Source organism: Bactrocera tryoni, chromosome 2 (assembly GCF_016617805.1).
Source record: "Bactrocera tryoni isolate S06 chromosome 2, CSIRO_BtryS06_freeze2, whole genome shotgun sequence".
NCBI classification, from domain to species: Eukaryota; Metazoa; Arthropoda; class Insecta; order Diptera; family Tephritidae; genus Bactrocera; species Bactrocera tryoni.
The window spans coordinates 21,443,581-21,464,075 of NC_052500.1; the positions used below are offsets into that span (position 1 = coordinate 21,443,581).

Genomic DNA, 20,495 nt, shown 5'->3' on the forward strand with positions numbered 1-20,495 from the left:
TTAATAAAATTTTCTGGAAATATTTCACCACACTCTATAGTATTTCCTATGCGATTACATCCGAATCCAGTCTTTCTTACTTATTATGCATGCATAATTTCTATTTCTAATCTTTTTTTTTGCAAGATAATAGTTTTACTTGGTTTCAAGAAAAAAGTCTACCGACTGTTGTAGAAATTAATAATTCTGAATTTGAAATGTAAAGAAAATTAAATTCATAAAAAACCAGCAGTAATACTTCACCTCGCCAGAAATAGTGCTCAAATGACCACAAACTAGAGAAAGGAAAAGAGCAGAAAATGAAAGTTTCCTCAGAGTGTCCCTAACTGTATTGTTATAACTGGTCGGTATACGCACACGCACACATACATAGAAACTGACTGTAAATGTTTTCTTTTTTGTTGGCAGTTTTTTGTTTGCTTGCGCTACATAGTAGCTTACATAAGTATATAAAATATTGTGTGTTTGTATATTCGGCGCGCTGTTTCAGTGTGGCGCATATTTTGGTGACCAGACCCAGTGTGAGTTTTGTATTTCATGTAGTCGAACAACAAAACAAAAACGCAACAACAAACGACGTTCGAGCAAACAAACAAAAAGTCAGGCATACAGACGTAGTTTGCGCACGAAAATCGATATTTTCGCAAGTAATTGGACACACGCATTCACCAACACAAAGCATGCATATATTTTTATATCTTTCTATACACACACATACAGCATACATATACATAAGTACATAGGTATATGGGCACAATACGCGGCAGCTTCAATTTCATGTCGCTACGTCAAATTAAATGGCAGCAAACAAATGTCGAAAGTATATGTATGGCGAGTGGAAAACTCGTTGACAAGTAAACATATTTGACGAAATGAAAATAAATATGCGTGTATTTGCAGCAGATTTTTTTGTATTGAAGGGAAAATTATATGTATATAAATTTTGTTGTGAAATTTTTGATTGATTTACTGATATAAAGGAGAAAATATTCAAATTTTGAAGTAGTCTTTCAGCTTTCTTAATCACATACTTATATGTATCATTCGAGAGAAATTATTTCTCAAAATAGTTAGGTTGAAAGGAGACTACATTTGAAGGAAACTATTCACTTGATAAAAAAAAACTATTAACTATAGAAACTATTGATCCATGTGCTTAGAAACAAAAAACTCTTCACAGTATTTCGTCCAGCATCAGAACGATATTATGTTCTAGGATTGTACCTGAAGTAGTAGAGACTAACTTCTTATGTTTCCATGTGCTTTTCATTGTTTTTTGATTCAGAAAAACTTATTCTTCCAACTATCTAGCACCATAAAATCAATATATAGGTTATAAGAGTATCCATCGAGCCACCAATGTATTCAAATAAGAATATCCGAACTGTTCAGTTAACCAATTTTTACACTTCTAAGATCAGGAAAACCTTAACTGATTAGACCAAATTTTTCATAATCGATAACACATCTTCTTTGTGAAAGTATGATATTAAATTGTAAACATTCTGAGTTTTTATTATTTTTTTTTCTTTACTGAAAATGTAAATTAGAACTACGAAAATCTATTACAATATTTGATTTTTGGATTCAGCATTAACAGAGATAGCTTCCATTTTGCCTATATATTTCTTCTAAAACTTACATTTTAGTACTATGCACCTTTTCGCAATGTCTTTTAAGTTGTATGCCAATATACATATGTATTCCCAGTCATCTCTGCACCGTATTTATAAGTGGATACATCCCAAATAGACTTCATAATTTGCTAACTTCTCTCTCAGACAAGTATGTTTGCTCTGGGTCATAACAAGTCAATTGAAAAGTCCCCGGCGATGGCGCTAATAGAATTAAATCCATAGGATTGTTCTTAGCCTCAAGCTTCAAAAAGCGGTTGTTTAAATTTTGCAGCTGTCAGATCATTAATTTGTGAATTATAGAATTTGGAGTGAAGCAACTTTTGTTATTGTGAAAAAATGAATAAAAAGGAATTTCAAGTGTTGATAAAATATACCTTTTTGAATGAAAAAAATGCAGTTAATGTAAAAACTTGGGTTGATGACGAGTTTCCGGACACTGATCAGGGAAAAACAGTCATAAAGCATTGGCTTGCTAAGTTTAGACCTGGTGAAATGAACAGCGATGACGGTAAACGCAATGGACGCCCAAAAGAGACTGTCACCGAAAATTAAAAATAAAAAAAGTCAAAAAAATAATTTTGGATGACTTTAAAGTGGAGTTGTTCAAGATAGCAGGAGCTCTAAAGATATCAACTGAATGTGTACATCATAACATTGACAAATATTTGGGTATGAGAAAGCTGTAAGCAAATTGCGTGCCACGTGAGCTCAATTTTGCCCAGCAACAACGCCAAGCTGATGATTCGGAACAGTGTTTGGAGATGTTCAAGCGTAATAAACTAGAGTTTTTGCGTCGATATGTGACAAAGAATGAAACAAGGCTCCATAATTTCACTCCGAAGTTTAATCGACAGCCAACCGAGCGGACTACACACGATGAGACCGATCCAAAACGTGGAAAAACGCAACAGTCGGCCGGCAAGATTATGACATTTGTATTTTGGTATGCGCATGAGATAATTTTTATTAACTACCTTGAAAAAAAAGGACCATCAACAGCGACTGTTACATTGCGTTATTTATTGGACCATTTTAAGAACGAAATCGCGAAAAAGACGGCCGCATTTTAAGAGAAAAAAAGTGCTATTTTACCAAAACAATGCACCGTGTCACAAGTCAGTATACACGACGGCAAAAATCCTTGAATTGGACTTCGAATTGCTTCCGCATGCACCGTATTTTCCAGATGTGGCCCCCCAGCGACTATTTTCTGTTTCCAGATCTTAAAAGAATACTCGTTGGGAAGAAATTTTCGTCGAGTGCAGAAATGATCGCCGGAACTGCGGCCTGTTCGGAAGCAAAGAAGAAATCATACTACAGAAATGGTTTCCAAAAGCTGCTGGGTCGCTATAATGAGTGTATCGCCCTTGAAGGGAACTATGTTGAATGAAAAAACGAATTTTGCCAAAATATTGTGTTATCCCTTGTGGGCCGAGGACTTTTCGATTCACCTGTTAACTAATGAAATTTTTATACGACTATATTTTTAGATTAAACAGCAAGTTTTTTGATGTCTCTTTTGATTTTCATGCTTAATAAATTTATATTTTAGTAATAATTTCAAATAAATAGGAAAATTAAATGGAAATTTTGTTTTAAAGGTTATCTTAGGCTACGTCTGCGAAGTTAAAAAAAAATAAATATTTTCGTGTCTAAAAATAATTATTATTTTGTCGTTGGAAACCAGTTAGAAAGCCACTACTGTTTGCAATAACACCTCACATGCTTCGCTATTGATCATATATGAGCATTTATTATATTATTTTATCACTAAGATTTGTCATAACTGGTTCCCAAGAATATCCAAAAATTGGCTCTTAACGATTTAATTAAAAAAAGGCTCAGTTAATTCGTTCTCGGTATAAATCATTCTTATTTCTTCTTTGAGTGTTTTTTTATTAGATAATAAATTCTACCACTCTGTTTAAAGCAAAAATCTATTGACATTCATTCAAGTGTCTGATGTAGCATTTACCACAGAAGTCTTATACCAATTGACTTCCTTTCCATATTGTCAACTTTCATTCCTTACGGATTTTTGAACCACAAATCCACTATCTCTTTGATTGTCTCGCTTGCCGATTTGCATATTTCCGTAGAGATTTAACAACAATATGTGATGTGCCTTACTTTGAACAAAGTGAGTACGGTTCCTTAAGTGGTTGGACATGACGTATAAGCAACTTTTTAGTTCGCATAGTAAATGATATGCCATAAATGTGTGTACTTCTGAAAATCGATATACAAATATTCGATATACACTTACAATCTTAAAATATTTCGAAAGAAAAGAGTAAAAAAATCATTTTTGTATATACATACATACATATATGTATGTCTAAAACATAAGTACATATGTATGTATATAGAAAAAGGGGTTGATAACTTTCTATTAAGCTTTTGATGACTTGTAGGTTTTTGTATGCAATATGCAACAGACTGTTTTTATCGAAATTGGTACAGGCTGCTGCGAGGAAAAACCTAAAAGCTGCTTTACACAATTTCAGGATATAACCACCGCCACCTTTTCTTGATTTGTCGGTATTTTGGCTGTCGGTGTTCTAAATTTCGAGATTTTGTTTGTCGGCATTACGTTATATACCCATACTAGCTCATATTATTTTGAATTATTTCTTTAACTTCGGACTCCATTCTGCCTTTGCTCTGACTTTCTCCACACTTCCATATATTGGCTCTCTCTCTTAACACTCAGATGTTAAGTTAAAAACATTACGCAAGCATAAATGAATTCGCAATGCCGTGTTGATGCTCTTTTAAGAACTCATAAGACACACAAATATACACACGAACAACTCGACAAATAACTTAAATGCTCATTACAGAATTAACAGCCTTCTAATGACGTGCACTTACTGACTGTGTTCCGGGCTTATCCCATCAAAGCATCTTCATACAATTTACTTATGCTTGTGTTGCTTAACAGCCGCTATTCTTTATTGCATACATTCGTGTATGTATTTGTGTGTATTAGACTTTATATTACAATGTGTGTGTGTGTAATATGACCAATTCAAAGCAGCCGGAGCTCCCCTTTTTTCGCGCACTCACCGCCTCGTAGGCGTTTGGTTTCCTCACTTTGACGCATTGACTTATTAAGGCTATAGAAATGTCTCCACCTTTTCTTTTCGCCGTTATTCGCTTAGTTTTTCTTCGACTTGCTTTTTGTGCTCCCCCTTGCATACTTGAGTGGGCAATAAAGTTGAATCGTTTACATGCAAAAATTGACGATAAGCCCAAAACGATCAAAATGTCATGCGAAATATTTATTTAAAGCGAAATAAAAGTTACGGAAATAGGTATAGTCACGAGAGGGGTCACCTCGGTCGAAGGAGTGCAGAAAAAAAGTAAGAAAGTAAAGAAGTGAAGGGCAGCCAAGCAACAGCGTTGACTAAAAATAATAACTGAACCCTTATGTTGACTATTTTAACAATACCTAATAAAAATTATGGGCTTTTCAATACGAGCGCTACAAATTTTTTAAATACAACAAAAACGCTTTGGGATATTAATGAAATTCTCTACTCCTACATATGAAAGTACATTCGATGGCATTATGTAGGGAATTCAATAGTCACCAGACGGTGAACCCAATTTTCTATGGTTTTCAAGCATAAACCAGCCGATACTGCTGCAATTTAACGTTCGATGTTCGTACGAAGTTCATCAATCGTCGCTGGCTTGTTGGCATAGACCATAAACTTGACGTAGCCCCACCAGAAATAGTCTAACGGCCATTTCGTGAGATGAACGTGTTATCTTGATTTTCAATAAATCGATCGTGGCATTGCTGTGTGGCTTGTGGCGTCCTTCTCTTAGAACCACATATTGTCCCAAGTCCATAACATCCAGTTTGGATCAAAAATATTCGGTTATCATTGAGCGGTAGCGATTCCCATTCACAGTAACGTGCCAGTCTTGAATATCACGGAAAAACTATGGCCCAATGACGCCGCCGGCCCATAAACCGCACCAAACCCTAATTTTTTTGGGGTGCAATGATGACTCATGGAGTACGTGTGGATTTCTACCTGATCCAATAACACATATTTTGAGTATAGACGAAGATATTCAGCCAGAAATGAGTTTCATCGCTAAAGATGATTTTTCGATGAAAATCCGGATCATTTTCAAGTTAGTGCTCAGCTCAAATCACGAACATTTTGATCTTGTAAGAATGTATTTCAAGATCTTTTCGCAAAATTCGCCACACCGACGTCACAGAGATGCCCGACGCTTGAGAAAGACGTGTGAGAGACTGATTTGGGTCTTCCTAAATTGATCCGCTAGCGGCAGCAATATTCTCGACACTATGCCACGTCATGAATATCACGTTCAGTATTGACCTCTAAACCTTGAAGAGTGTCTAGTTTATTCCTAAAGACCAACTAATTCAAATAACCCCGAAAGAAATAGCCTAATGGCGATAAATCAGAACTTCTTAGAGCTCATTCAATGTTACAATTTCTTGAAATAATCGAATCTTCAACTTTTTCTGGCAATAATTCGGTTGTTGCGCGTGCTGTGTGGCACGTAGACCCGTGTTGTTGAAACCACATCTTATCAAGATCAATTTCCTTCCATTGCGGCCGTAAAAAGTTGGTTTTCACAGTTTTTCCCTCTGTTATTGTTGTTGTGACAGTTATCTAATCCTCGTTGAGATGGTAAGATTCAGATAAGTTGTCATCGAGGGCAACGAGGTTCCAACGATACGCCCAGGAAACATGCTTTTTCGACTAAAGAGAAAGGAGTGTCAGATGGTTAGAGTTAGCTGGGCATGCAAAGAGGTGGTTAGTGTCAAGAGGGGACTCGTTGCACGCTCGATATATATTTGATATGTTGGGGTCGATTCTGGATAAGTAGGAGTTTAATCCGCTACAGTATTCAGTATGTAGCTGCGCCAAACTCGATTTGCGTCACTCTGGATTCTCGCGGCAACTCGAGTTCATCGTCTGCAATGGGTGGTGGGCTTGGCTCAAAGTACGCCAGTCACTGAGATGGAGTCGGTGAAGGTGTTTATGGTTCCACTGTGAATGGCTGTCAGTGTATGTCTGAAGTTAGTTGCGTCCGAAGTCTGGTCGGCGTATTGTCATACGTCCTCGACGTAGTTAAGGAAGGACTGCTTTGTGGTCTTAGGAAGTGGTTCCGCTTCAAGCAGGTGACTGTAGGAATGATTTTTACGAAAAGCACCCCAACAGAAACTGCTTGTAAAAGAGTTAATTTTGCTCTATAACTGGGAGCATCACCTGTGAAGGGCCTCACTGTGCAGATGTTCGATGGGAGACATCAACAGGCAACCCGTTTTAGTCCGGAGTGCAGTAAGGACCAGCCTGTCGATTGCCTTGTATGTAGCTAATAACGATTCTTTGTTTTTTCTCCTTTAAGAGGGAGCACAGGCTGTCGAATGTCACACCGAAAATCTTTGGGTTATTGAATATAGTCGGAATTTTAACGCCATCGAATGAAATATTAAGGTCAGGTCTGTACTCCTTCGTCTAGTTAGTGTATATGGTCGCTGTAGATTACGTTCAGTGCAACAAGTAAACGAGAAAGGACGGCCGTTTACTTTTGAGCACATGCCAGCACCTTAGGGTGGTTCACAAAAGGGTTAAGATATTCCAAACAAACGTATTTATCGGATAGCAGTGTTAGTTTTAGATACAAATTAACTCTTAAACGCTCTGAAGAACCATTGTAACCACTTTCTATAGTGCAGAATAAAATTACTTTTATTTAAAACCTTAAAAGTCGTTGACCGAAATTTACTTTAAATTTTAAAGACATGATTTTTATTAATCTTCTTTGGCAAGTTTTAAAATACTTAAATCTTCTCGAAAAAATCGGCTATATCTACTGAATAAAACTATATACATATATATAAATATTTATAGGGTATAATCACGTTGTTCAACATTTGCGAAAAACTGAGAATGAAAGCTTCCGTAGCTACAAACTACGCTCGCGAGCGCCTTGACAGCTGCAACACCTCAAACGCCTTAGAGTAGGCAACGCCAAGATACCGTCTAGCGCATTCCGTCGCGTTTGCCATGAAATGTAAGGCAATTAGTTGGCCTGTCTGCCGCTATTCTCCTTCCTACTTTTACTTATAAAATTTGAGCATCAAGTTTTGGCTCAAACTTAACGCCAAGTCGCTGCCATCACCAACGACTTGCCAACCCAAACCCCTCGCCACACAAATGAACGCTTTTTTTATTCGTTTTTTTCGTTTTTTGGCAAATTAGCAACTTGTAGATTTTTACGCCGCTGGCAACAAAGTAGCACCCAAAAATAAATAATAAGAATAAAGCGAGACAAAAAGGAAAAAAAGAAAAACATGAATTTCCGAAAAAGTTAACTAATGAGTTTGCCGTGTATAAAAGTGTAAACATGTTTATGGTTGGAAATTTCTTTTGGCATTCGTCCACTGTTGTTGACCAGCGTTCTTGGCCTAACTTTAGTTAACTGTGCGTTGTTGTTGTTTTTGGTTTTTCACTGCTATTTGCTTGCCCTGCTAACTGACCTATAATTGGGTTAGTTGTGTTTTATTTTACAGTTTTATTTCATTTTGTTGTTCACATTCCATCTCTTTTGTTTCTCTATTTACTACTAGCACCGGTAATGAGTCGAGGAGTGAAAGGTGCCAAAAAATACTTTCTTCTATGCGCCGATTTGCTCAGCGCTAGCACCATTATCGAGTTATTTAAGTTTCGGTTGGTCAAAGTGTGCCGAGAAAACCGCGTTAAAGCTTTTACGCGCTACAAAGCCTAATGCTGGCGCTGTAGCCAAATGAAAAGCTTATTTACATAGACATTAACAAACACGAAAGGAAGAGAAAAATAAGAAAAATGTTGAGGGCATGTTTCCTTAATCACTTTATTACATAGTGAATTAGATCTTTCCTCTTTTATTCGCGTGTTTTTCACTTGCACCGAACTTGCCCGAACTTTTTGAGTAATTGCCATTTAGGGTGGATAAATATTTCATGGGTTCTACGAGTGAAATATAGAAATTATTTTTATCTGTGTAAGTGAATTACACGAAAAATTTAATTTGAACTCGAAAAAAATGGACGCCAATAGGGCAATGCCTTGTTAAAATCCCCACAACTATCACTAGATCTCCTGCAATCCATCTTGAGCCAAAAAGCTATTGCAACAGCTCATTTAGCGATGGGGCCAAGCTTCCGCGAAGCCCAATTATCTAGTAGTAGAATACAAGCGGATACAGGAGCACCGACCCGCTTCCATTCTTCGATAGCGGTTCTGGGGTGCCTTTCCTAGCTAGCTCATCAGCTTTGCAATTTGCTGCGATTCTGCTATGGCCTGGAACCCACCCACACCAGTCTTATCACAAAGACAGGCGATGCTATTGATAGCGAGGTTAGGCACTCCTCGACCAACGCTGAACGCACTGTTAATGAGTCTATTATCGCCTCTCTATCTGCCTGCTATCTGAGTGAATGGTCACTTGGCTGCTACCTTAATGGCTGCAACCTCGGCTTGGAAGACATTGCAATTATCAAAACTCTGAAAGTGTAGTTGATAGAGAGCTTCTGACAGTAAACCCATCCACCAACCTTCCCCCCAAGCTTTGATCTATCCGTAAAGCAGTTCCCTACTCCAACAGCTTCTTCCCACCCAAAACGCCTTTGACGGTATGTGGGCAGAGAAGGGGCTGCCATAGTTCAGTTTGACGACTCTATGTGATCTGGTATGAAGTCAAAGTGTGTGAGGATGCCCGTGTGTTCAGATACGTGTTCTTTTAAGAACTTTCGCAGCCACCTTTCTTCGATGTGTCCGGGCACTATGTGCAGGATGGCGTTAGGTGCCATGGTTGGAGTGGACCTTAGTGCACCGCACATGCTGATGAGCGCCGCTCGTTTGAACGCTCTCGAGTTTCTTTGGAAGTGTGGTCTTTTCAAAAGTCTTCCATTACATAAAGACTTCATAAAACATAAAAGGCTATGATGTCGGAAAGCCAAAAGACTACTTTCGGTGAGAGACCCCACCTTTTGTCAAAGGCTCCTCTTCAGCAGTATAAGGCAATCTATGTCTTTTTTGCTCTCTCTTCCATATTCGGCTTCCATGAAAGCTTCCTATTCAGGATGAGCCCTAGATTTTTCACTGTATCCATCGGTTGTAGACGGAGTTTTAGTAAATAAAACCATTTCGGTTTTACTTGGGTTGATGGCGAGACCACTTCCAACTACCCAATTTGGTACGACGCTGAGGTACCCCTGAGTCAACACGGTACTCAAGAACTTTCCTTTAATTATAAGTGCTACGGTGTCTGCATAGGCAATGACACGGCAGCCACGTTTCTCAAGTTTTATTAAACAGGTCGTTAAAGACCAGGATCCTACTCACATGTCGAACACGTGCGTTGCGCCATTCCGTCCCAATCACACTGTCGCACAGAAAACTGAGAATGAGGTGTTTGAGATTTGATTCAACCCCAAAACCGTTCAGAGCAGTAACTACTGCTTCCGGCAGGACGTTATTGGTAGTTCTCTCAATATCAAGGAAGATCCCAACAGCGAATTCCTTAACCCTATTTGCTTCCTCAAGACGTAACACGAATGTATGCAGGGCAGTATAGATAGTCCCTTGAAATGCGCCTCCTTATGTACTAGTCCATCAGTCTCCCCAGAGTTTTTAGTAAGAAGGAGGAGAGGTTGATGAGTCTAAAGTCCTTGGCCGTTACGTGGGAGCCCCTACCAGCCTCCGGGATGATCGTAACTTATTTTGAAATAAGTTTTTGAAAAATCTTTGGCCGAAATATTCAGTCTAAATTTGGTCTCGACGCACAAACGATTGAGTAATACACGGAAATATTTTATTCGTAGTGATAATTAATGAAAATAATAATCCTAGTCCCAAAAAATACTGGCTAAGCCAAACTTGCTGGACGACTGTCACGATTTCGAGCGCTTGAATGACTATCTCCGGGTAACAACCATGCCTATTGGACTCAGGTGTTAAATGATGTAACCTAGTTTCATCCGTTGTCCAAAATCGGCACCTTTAGACCAACAACTTGGGAACGATTTGTTGAAATGACAAGTTAATTTGGCTGTGCTTTAGTATTCTAAGACAAGGCATAAAGTTTATTGTTTCGGACGATTTCTCGGCTATCATATTTACTATTCGTGAAGACTTTCTTGTTAGCCAGTGTGAACAATTTATTATTTATTTCACATATATGTATATATTTAGTGTAGCTTTTTGTGAGGAAATATGAACTACAATCATTAATAAATACATTATTTTAAAGAGGAATCTTGTAAAAGGTTTATATTATACGCAGACTTAGACTCAGGCACTTGGCTTGTTGCCTTTGATCCGAGTCTCAAGTAACACCAAAAGTTTTTCGACTCTCGGCAGGTATTGTTTAGGGTCGCGGTGCATTTCTATGATGAAGCAGCTACTCCATTAGCCTAGCTACAATCCATTAGCAGCCCGGAGTCGACTTAAAACTTGCCGGCATCAAAGAAGTATCCATTATGTTTGCCTTGCAATTTAATTTGAAGATTTTTTTTCTCAATATCTCAAGTGAACTATTCTCGCTGAGGTCCTATTCATTTTACCAATTCAGTTCGAAGAGTCTTCACTTCACTTCTAGACTCTTTGGCATCAGAGAAATTTTTTCGTAGTATAAATTTGTCCTCAGATCCTACTTTCAATGAGACAACTTAATGTTTGAATTGAATATAAGATTGTAAACACTTCAACAACAGCGCACCCTGTCGGCAAGCAAACTTTCTGAAGCGAGTTAAGAGAGAAAATAAACAAAGAGACAGGAGAGATACATAAATGATTCCTTCTATGCGGTTCATTTGATGGCGTGGAAAGGGATGAATATGTGATTTTTCCGACACGATATAATTAATATAAGTAAATTACTCTTTTCTTTTACGAAAATAAATTTACTAAAATAAAATTCAATAGATTTTTAACGTTCATTGCTATCTTACTGTGTATTCAATTATACACGCAAATTTCTGTAATTTAGCCATAACCATAAGCATATTTGCCCAAGCCTTAATTAAATACTGTCAAAGTTGATTATTGTCATTGCTAAGTATGCACTTAATTCGCACTCAAGGCGTTTTTGCATGCATTAATCACATCCTTAATCCCAATACACACACACACACACATGCAAATGCAATCGCTGGTTGGCATATAAACGCACACATCTATGAGTACAAATTTCCTTGAACTACAGTTACGGCGTTATGTGCGTAAACTGTAAATACTAGGCTATCCATCATTTATTTACACCTTGCTAATTTGCATTGTGGTCAACATTGTGTGAAATAACTTGCTGTCTGTATGTGTGTGTTGATGTGTGTGTATATGCCACAAAATTAGCATTGAAAGCACTCAATTAAAATCATAATACCACAAATGACAATCACACCGCATTATCATCAGTCAATATTATGCTTGTTATCGAAATCAGTTTGTTTCAACATTGATAAGTGGTTAAACAAGCGATACTATTCTGAGAAGATATATCTATATATATGTATATATATACTATTTTGAGCAAAAAATAGTAAGACTTTGTTCATAATTTTATAATGTTTAATTTTTCCTTCAAATGTTGTGTCGAGTCCTCAAAGTAATCCCACTTTGCTTCAATACAATTGAGACACAATTTTTTCCAATCCTCGAAACAATTGTTTAAGTCAATTTCCGGAATAGCCTTCAATGCGTGTAGCGATTAACGTTTAATCTTCAAATGAATCAAAACGGTTTCGTCAGAGCCTGAAGTCACACGGAGCTAAATTAAGCGAATACGATGATTACGGTATAATTCCTTTATTTTATTGATCATCAGGTGGCCGTCCTGGACATGGTTCACCGGTAACGCGTTCTCGACCCTCTTTGAATAATCTGTACCAGTCAAAAACATTTAATCGCGACAAACAATTATCACCGAAGTTCTTTTTCAACATTCTGAACGTTTCGGAAGCAGAAATTTGATTCCGCACACAAAATACAAGGTTTTTCAATAAGAGCGATACAAAAGTTTGGTTTGGGATATCAGTGAAATTCTTCATTCCTGTGAAAGTACATTCGACGCCATTATGAATGAAACTCGATTTCTTTTGCATGGGCATCACAGGAACGCTTGCAGAAGTCCAGACGCTGAACTAATTTTTCTACGGTTTTCAAGCATAAATCGACCGATATAGCTACAATTTCACGTTCGATATTCATACGAAGCTCATTAATCGTCGCTAGCTTGTTGGCATAGGCCATAGACTTGAAGTAGCACCGCAGGAAATAGTCTAACGGCGTCACATTGCACGACCGAGGGGGCCAATTGAGTGGACCATTTCGTGAGATAACAAGTTAACCAAACTTGATTTTCAATAAATCGATTGCGACTGTGTGTCTTGTGGCGCCGTGGAAGTACGGCCCAATGATGCCACTGTCCCATAAGCCGCATCAAACCGTAATTTTTTCGGGGTGCATTGGTGACCCATGGAGTAGGTGTGGATTGCTGCCTGACTAATAACGCATATTTTACTTACATATTAACGAAGCCATTTAGCTAGAAATGAGCCTCATCGCTGAAGAATATTTTAATCCAGATCATTTTCAAGTTGTTGCTCAGCCCAATTCACGAACATGCGACGATTCTGGTGGTCAAGCGGCTTCAGTTCTTGCGTTAATTTGATCTTGTAAAGATGTAGGCCAAGATCTTTTCGCAAAATTTGCCACAACGACGTCAGAGAGATGCCCAGAGATACCCAATGAGAAACTGATTTGAGTCTACCTGAATTGATGTGTTAGCGGCAGCAATATTCTCGACACCACAGGCGCATTTTGTACAGTGCCTGTTGATTCGAATTTTTCTACTAGACCGTCAATTGTTGCTCTGACAGGACGATTATGACAATAATAAATTCGACGTAGAAAGTAGATGCCACTGACTCCGAATTTCGTTAGTGAATTCGATTCAATTCGTGGATCGTATATCTTTCCATTATGAAATGCCAAATATTACTGAAGAGAAATGTCAAAAGAGCGGAAAAGCGTTTGCTCTCCCTGTGGGTCTATTTTGTAGCGTCCCTATTGAAAAACCCGGTATAAATTCTAGTAGTCGCTCCCCGAGCTCATTTCCGGCTTGAAAATCTGCATACAGATAGTTGATTTGTGTCTTAGAAAAATTAAACTCCTTATATTGTTTGCTTTCCCATTCCAATATATTTCAATCCAGCGTTTAGTGGAGTTCTTTCATAATTAAGTATAATTATAAGTAATCGAATTTGGAAATCCACAAACAACCCTGACCAAAAGACGGAAATACTTAGACAAAATACCTTAAAATTTAGAACCAGCTGCTTTACAGCTGAATTCCCGTTTTTTCCAAAATATTTTTTGAAATTAGAATTCATTACTAAATTATACGATTTCTCTTTTGTAATAAAAACAAAACAAACACTTGTTTTTTTAGAAAATATACCAAGCGCCAAACATCAAATTAATATCCGAAATCGCTGCAGGTCGAATTGAAAATGCAAGTAGATAAATAAGAAGCTTAAAGCGCATGCAATATGCACAAGTTGCCATATTGGTTTGATTGTGTGCGATACAAATCGCTGCTCACATCATTGTCCACACACTTTTGGCCCCAATCATCGATTGCGACCTTTCAACGTCCATCACTAGCGGTACACATACACACACATATATACACATACATTGTAATCACACGTTTGTGGGATTTAACCGAAGCGACTGCTGCTGTGCAGCACCAATTGGTTATTTGATTCCAACTCTTCCCTCTGCCTAGTTGTTTATGCTGCACATGAACTGTCACATTGAGTTGAAATCTTTCAAAGCAAACTGCAAACAGATTTCGCTTTTATGCTCCGCTTTTGCCAGCAGGCATTAAATTTTCATTAAAATTGCACAAATACGAGATCTCACGATACACATACGAACAAATACGCAACATTTTCTGTTGGTGCATATACTTGCATATTAGGGTGAGCCAAAACTTTATTGGTTAAAAAAAACTTGCAAGGCACAACTTTTAGCTTAATTTCTAAAGATGTCGTTGAGCTTTCGGTAGTCTCCCATATAAATATTTCATAAAAATATATTTTCATTAATAATAGCACAACTTTGAAATTACTTACGATAAATATTTTTAAATCACGGATTCTTGTGGAACTTACAATTTCATACAAAAATATTCTTTAGGGGCTGAGGAAACTTTAAAAGCTTTGAGTAGTTTAAAATTGTTAAATATTTTATTATATAGGTCTATTTGGACCAAGAAATCGATATTATTTTATTTTTTCTTGCTTACCCTATTGCATGTATATGTATAAGTGCAGAAGAGTGAACAGTATAAACTGAAACATAAAACGATTAGGAAAAATAGTAACCTTCTACTTCCTCTTTAATAGCGTAGACACCGCGTGCACGGTTATAGGCGAGTTTACAACAACGCGCCAGTCGTTCTTCCCTTTCGCTATTTGGTGCTAATTGGGGATTCTAAGTGTAGTCTGGTCCTTCTCCACTTGAACTTTCCAACGGAGTGAAGATCTTCTACTTCATCTGCTTCTTCCGGCGAGCACTGCGTCGGATACTCTCAGAGCTGGAGTATTTTCATACAATCAGACGACCTGACGATAGCCAGCGTAGCCGCTGTCCCTCAATTTGCCGAACTATGTCACTGTGATCGTATATGTCGTCCAGCTCATCGTTCCATCGACTGTGGTATTCATTGTGGCCAATACACATAGATCTTCCGCAGAAGCTTTCTCTCTTAAACTCGTAACGTCGACTCATCAGATGTTGCCATCGTCCATGGCTCTGCACCATATAGCAGGACAGTCTTTGGTTGTCGATAGAGGAATTTACTTCTCAATTGTCTACTCAGTCCGAATTATGGTTATGTTCTCCTGGAGTAAATTAAAGATGTCGCACGATAGAGAGTCGTCTTATCAGAAATCTCGTTTGGTATCGAACGGCAAGGAGAAGTTCTTCCTGATCCTGACATACTGACGCTGCTTTTGCTTAACGTCAGTATACACGGCCGTATTGGTTTCGGAGGGATACAAAATTATGTCAAAAGAACTTTTAAAATCGGCGAAGAGGAAAAGTGTGTCGATGCTTTTTTCACGAGTTCTTTCCAAGATTTGTCGCATAGTGATCCAGTCGGTTGTTGATTTTCTAGACCTGAACCCATACTCATAAGGTCCAATCAGTTTGTTGACGGTGGGCAGTTGCAGTCAAACAAAGAGAGAGGCCGAAATACGTGAGTACTAAGAGCTGGACAAGCTCGCCGACAGGATGAAGCGAATAACCGAAGACCAGAGCATACTCTTGTAGAACCACCAGAGCTGATCTAGTGACTGATGTCCAGAGCATACTGAAATTATCTTGCCTGCTGAATGACAGTGAAAACATAACACGAGAAGATAGTGAACCTGATTCCCCAATCGAAGTCGATGGAGCAGATGTTCCATTGCCCAACCATGGAGCAGTTCGAATAGCAAAAACTTATGTATAGTAAAAATATTAATTGCCCTCTTTTAAGACACTTCCAAAATTACATACCACTAGACTAGAATACCCCTTTAAACAAAATGACCCTAAAAAAATCAGGAAAAAGACGGCGTTGTTTCCTTAATGGAAAATACTAAAGTTAGGGATACTATAATAACGTCTAAGTGAAACGAATTGACTTCTATTGAAACTGTTAAAAGATCAAATATCAGAGAGTTTGTGGGAGTACTACCACCACTGGGTCCATTGAGCACAACAAGAGATTCTACAATTACTGATATCAACGAGCGAGCATCTGTTTCAAGGATACATCGATAGAATGCGTTGATTCGCTGGGGAGTACTTGCTACAGATATTCGAGCAAAATCTTATAGGTGGGATCTACCAACTCCGAGGAGTCTTCACTAATTGTGAATTGATTTGTAACTAATGTGTAGTTAAACTAGTAGGTTCTTTAATCTCTACACCTTTATATTCTATCGAAGCGAAATACCCAAGACGGAAGTTTAAGATATTGGTGGAATGAAAACGAAATAAGACTGTCGACTCCTCCTCGTTTTTACCCTGAAACAGATATTGTTCTTCATCTAACTGCATTCCTTAGCAAAATAGCATGAAATCGTCTTCTAAAAGTAATCTTTTTTTTATTTAGTATATTTTTTACTCATGTTTTCACAATTTTCCTACCCTCTAACCTCCAGTTGATAGTGCCATTACGCTGAAAATTTTGACTTTCCTAAAATATCAAAAGAGCTAGCATTATATGCATACAAATATAAAGAGAGAGGGACAGAGCGGAACAAAAAGAAGAGGAGAATGCGGCAAATTCACATAAAGGTAACATGTTGCATGTAACTGCATGATGTGGGTGTAATTACATCTGACTGCACAAACATAGCAAAGTCATCTGTGGACACTCACACACAACTGCGAAACAGTGTCGCAGGTCATGTACTGGGCTCAACGTTGTTTACTTAAGCAGGATGTAGTTGCAAGTTGACTCATGAGCAAAGCAAAGAGGGTGTATGTGTGGGTTAAATTAGAGCAGATTCGAGTGACCGCAAGCCAACACAACACAAACTTACATGGACAGAAACATAATTGAGTGTGGGTAAACGACATGAGCAAAAACACTGTTAAGAACAACGAAATGCCACAACTAAATGCATATATGGCCAATGACAATGTGGCCTACGAACCGCACTAACCTTTCGTGGCAACAATGACAAGCGCTTCTGGCTCGTTACCTCTGTCTAGTTGAGTGCCAGCTGCATTGTCAGTTAGTCATTCAGGCAGTCACTCAGTCAGGCTCTACCTGTCTGTCCGACGGTCAATGGTAGTTGCAGGCGAACTGTTGCCGCCCACGGTCGGCCGGGTTCGACCGGAAGTGCGTTGGAAATGGGGGCAAATTGATTTGGCAAACATGATGAGCACGCGAATTTCCGAGTGAAATTAATTAAACCAGCATTATTCGTAGAGCACATCCTACAAACACACACACACTCACCCACAGGTAAAGACGTACTTCCGCACCACTCGAGACAGAGGCTAATTTAAAAGCCATACATGCTATTAAATCTGTCGCCGCACACACTCATGCATACCGTTAGTCAGTCGCATGGGTAGTTTGCATATTTTAATGCATGCGATGTGCAAGTGTTTATGTTTATGCACCATCGGTGCAATTAGTGTCAACCGGCGCTGCTTGAAAATGCAATATTGCTAAACCGAACTTTTCCCCCTCACTTCTATACAGTGTGGTCCCGTATTTCGATAGCTAGTTGTCTATGGCCAACTAATTGCTTAGCTAATGAGCTGGCAACGATAGTGGCCGGTTCGGTCTGCCCGCATGATGTTGGTGCGCGAGTGCCGGTAACACGCTTGCTTCCGTTTGGCTGGCGACTGGCGATGGCATAAGCGCGCTTTTAATGGCCAATTCATGGCTGATAAAGTTGCTGCTGTTGCATTTAATCGCTCGCATAAAATTAAGTGGGAGCGGCAAGTAAGCCATAACGTTTTAGGAAACAGGAATTTGCATGCGCCCGGAAGTACGAATGGCTGCAACGGTTATTGTGGTTATTTGGTATTTTAAATTACAACAAAAAATGTTTTTATAAAACTTCAAAAATACAATTTTGTCATTATTAAAAAAAACTTATACTTTTCACTGTATTAAATATGAATAATCGAACATATTTTAAACTGAAGCATAAGTTCTAGTAAAAAGCAAAATTTTACAGTTCCAGTAAATGACTTTAGTACTCTGTATCTCGCGTTGTAAATATTTTAACCTAACTAAAAAATCTTCAAAATGGAACGCCATGTACAGGGTAGTGGAAAAAGTCTTTTCGAATTTTTTCAATAGATGACTACCAATCACATTATAAAAATTTAATTCGGGGAAGTTAAAAAAAAGTTACAGCTGCTCAAAAATGAGTAAAAATAATAAAGAAATACGCTATATTTCGAAATTTTTTAATAAAAAAAAGGGAAGAATGACACGCAAGTCACTAATGAAATTTGTGAAGTTTACGGAGGCGATGCTGTATCTGTTCGTGTAGCACATCAATGGTTCGCTCGCTTTCCTTCTGGAAATTTCAAAACTTCGAATTACACTGATGAGCCATTGATTAAATAATGGCTCTACCGAAAAAATTACAAAAAGTGGTCGACCAAAATGGTATACATTTGTTTATTTATTTATTATTGTAAATATAAAAAAAATAAGTTAAAATTTAATTAGTAATACGAAAATACTTTTTCGACTTCCCAATATACTCATATGCCATATAAGTTGAGTAAAGAAATGTTACTCATACGCCATGTATGCTTTTTTTAACCCAACTAACAAAACTTCAAAATAGAGTACTTAAAGAAATTAATGTTGCTCATACGCCATGTATACTCAAAAGCCAAATAACTTGAATAATCGAATGTTAATCATACGCCATATACACCTAACTAACAAAACTTCAAAATGGAGTGTATATTCATATGCTATATAAGTAGTGTTAACGAATGTTGCTCTTACGCCATATATACTTATATAACATATACGTTGAATACGCGAATGTTACTCATACGCCATGTATAATTTGCCTTCATATTTTAACCTAACTTACAAAACATCAAAAACTTAAAGAAATTAATGTTGCTCATACGCCATGTATACCCATATGCCATACTATATGAATGGAATAAACGAATGTTACTCATACGCCATGCATTGTCAAATATTTATCACCAACATTTTAATATTTGAAACTTTTACGTACAGATGTCATTTTGTCTACAAGAGCATCACCATAAACAAAATATGCGATCGGCTTACATTGTATGACGTTAGAAAGGTTAGATTTCATAATAACACCTTAGAAACTTTTGTGACCCCTGGACCCAGTATTGTTTAAGCACGCGTCAAAGACAGACACTAGTAAAGAGAAAATATGCCATATTTTTCAGTTTTTCTTCAATAAAGGCGAGAACACAAGCCAGCCGCAGAAAATTTGAAAAGTGTTTATAGTCCTAAAGTTTAACAGGTACTCAGGCTCAATTTTAGTTTCGCAAACTCTGTTCCGGTTTTTTTGACCCCAATCAGACACATTCTGGAGGGTCAATTATTGAAATTATCGATAAAGTAATATAAATCGTATATATATATATACATATATATATATATATATATATATCTCTCGTTTAGTTATAAGTGATACATACAACCGTTAGGTGAACAAAACTATTATACTCTATATCAACATGTTGCAAGAGTACAAAATATGGTACCGTTTGGATACAAAAAAGAATCTCATGGACATCACTTAGGACAACATCAAGCCTAAACGCGGTCGGTCGAATAGCGGTGAGCCGACGCAAATGGTCTGGACGGACGGTCAAGAAGCTTTTGTTATGGGCCAAGCTCTTAATTCCGACTTGCATTGTCAACAATTGGACCGTCTGAAAAAGCAATCGACATCATTCCATCAGAACAACAAGCCACATACATCGATAGTTGCTCTCCAGAAACTTCGGAATCCTAGTTGGAGGGTTCATATGCATCTACCTTAAAAACTGGACCTCAAATCAAACGATTACTACCTGATCCTGTCCATGGCGATTGATTTTGCTAGTGAAAAATTCGCCTTAAGAGAATCTTGTGAAAATTTACTGTCCCAGTTCTTGCCAATAGGGGCGAATTTGTTCAATTGATTGCAAACTTTTCACTTGCATTTTTGTACTCTCGCAATAAGTTGCAACAGACTACTTATAAGTTAAGATGCACCTGTTGTCAAACACGGGGGTTAAC

The 20,495-nt window shown here is 37.9% G+C and overlaps 1 protein-coding gene across 1 annotated transcript in view; it reads right to left on the bottom strand.

The window, feature by feature from the left end:
* Window positions 1–12,486: 12,486 nt before the first annotated feature.
* The window catches only part of LOC120767695 (piggyBac transposable element-derived protein 3-like), a 9,818-nt gene continuing 1,809 nt past the window's right edge, over window positions 12,487–20,495 (bottom strand). The window contains exon 5 of the mRNA XM_040093886.1: window positions 12,487–12,556. Within this exon, the coding sequence (XP_039949820.1) occupies window positions 12,487–12,556 (70 nt within the window). The remainder of the gene's footprint in view (window positions 12,557–20,495) is intronic.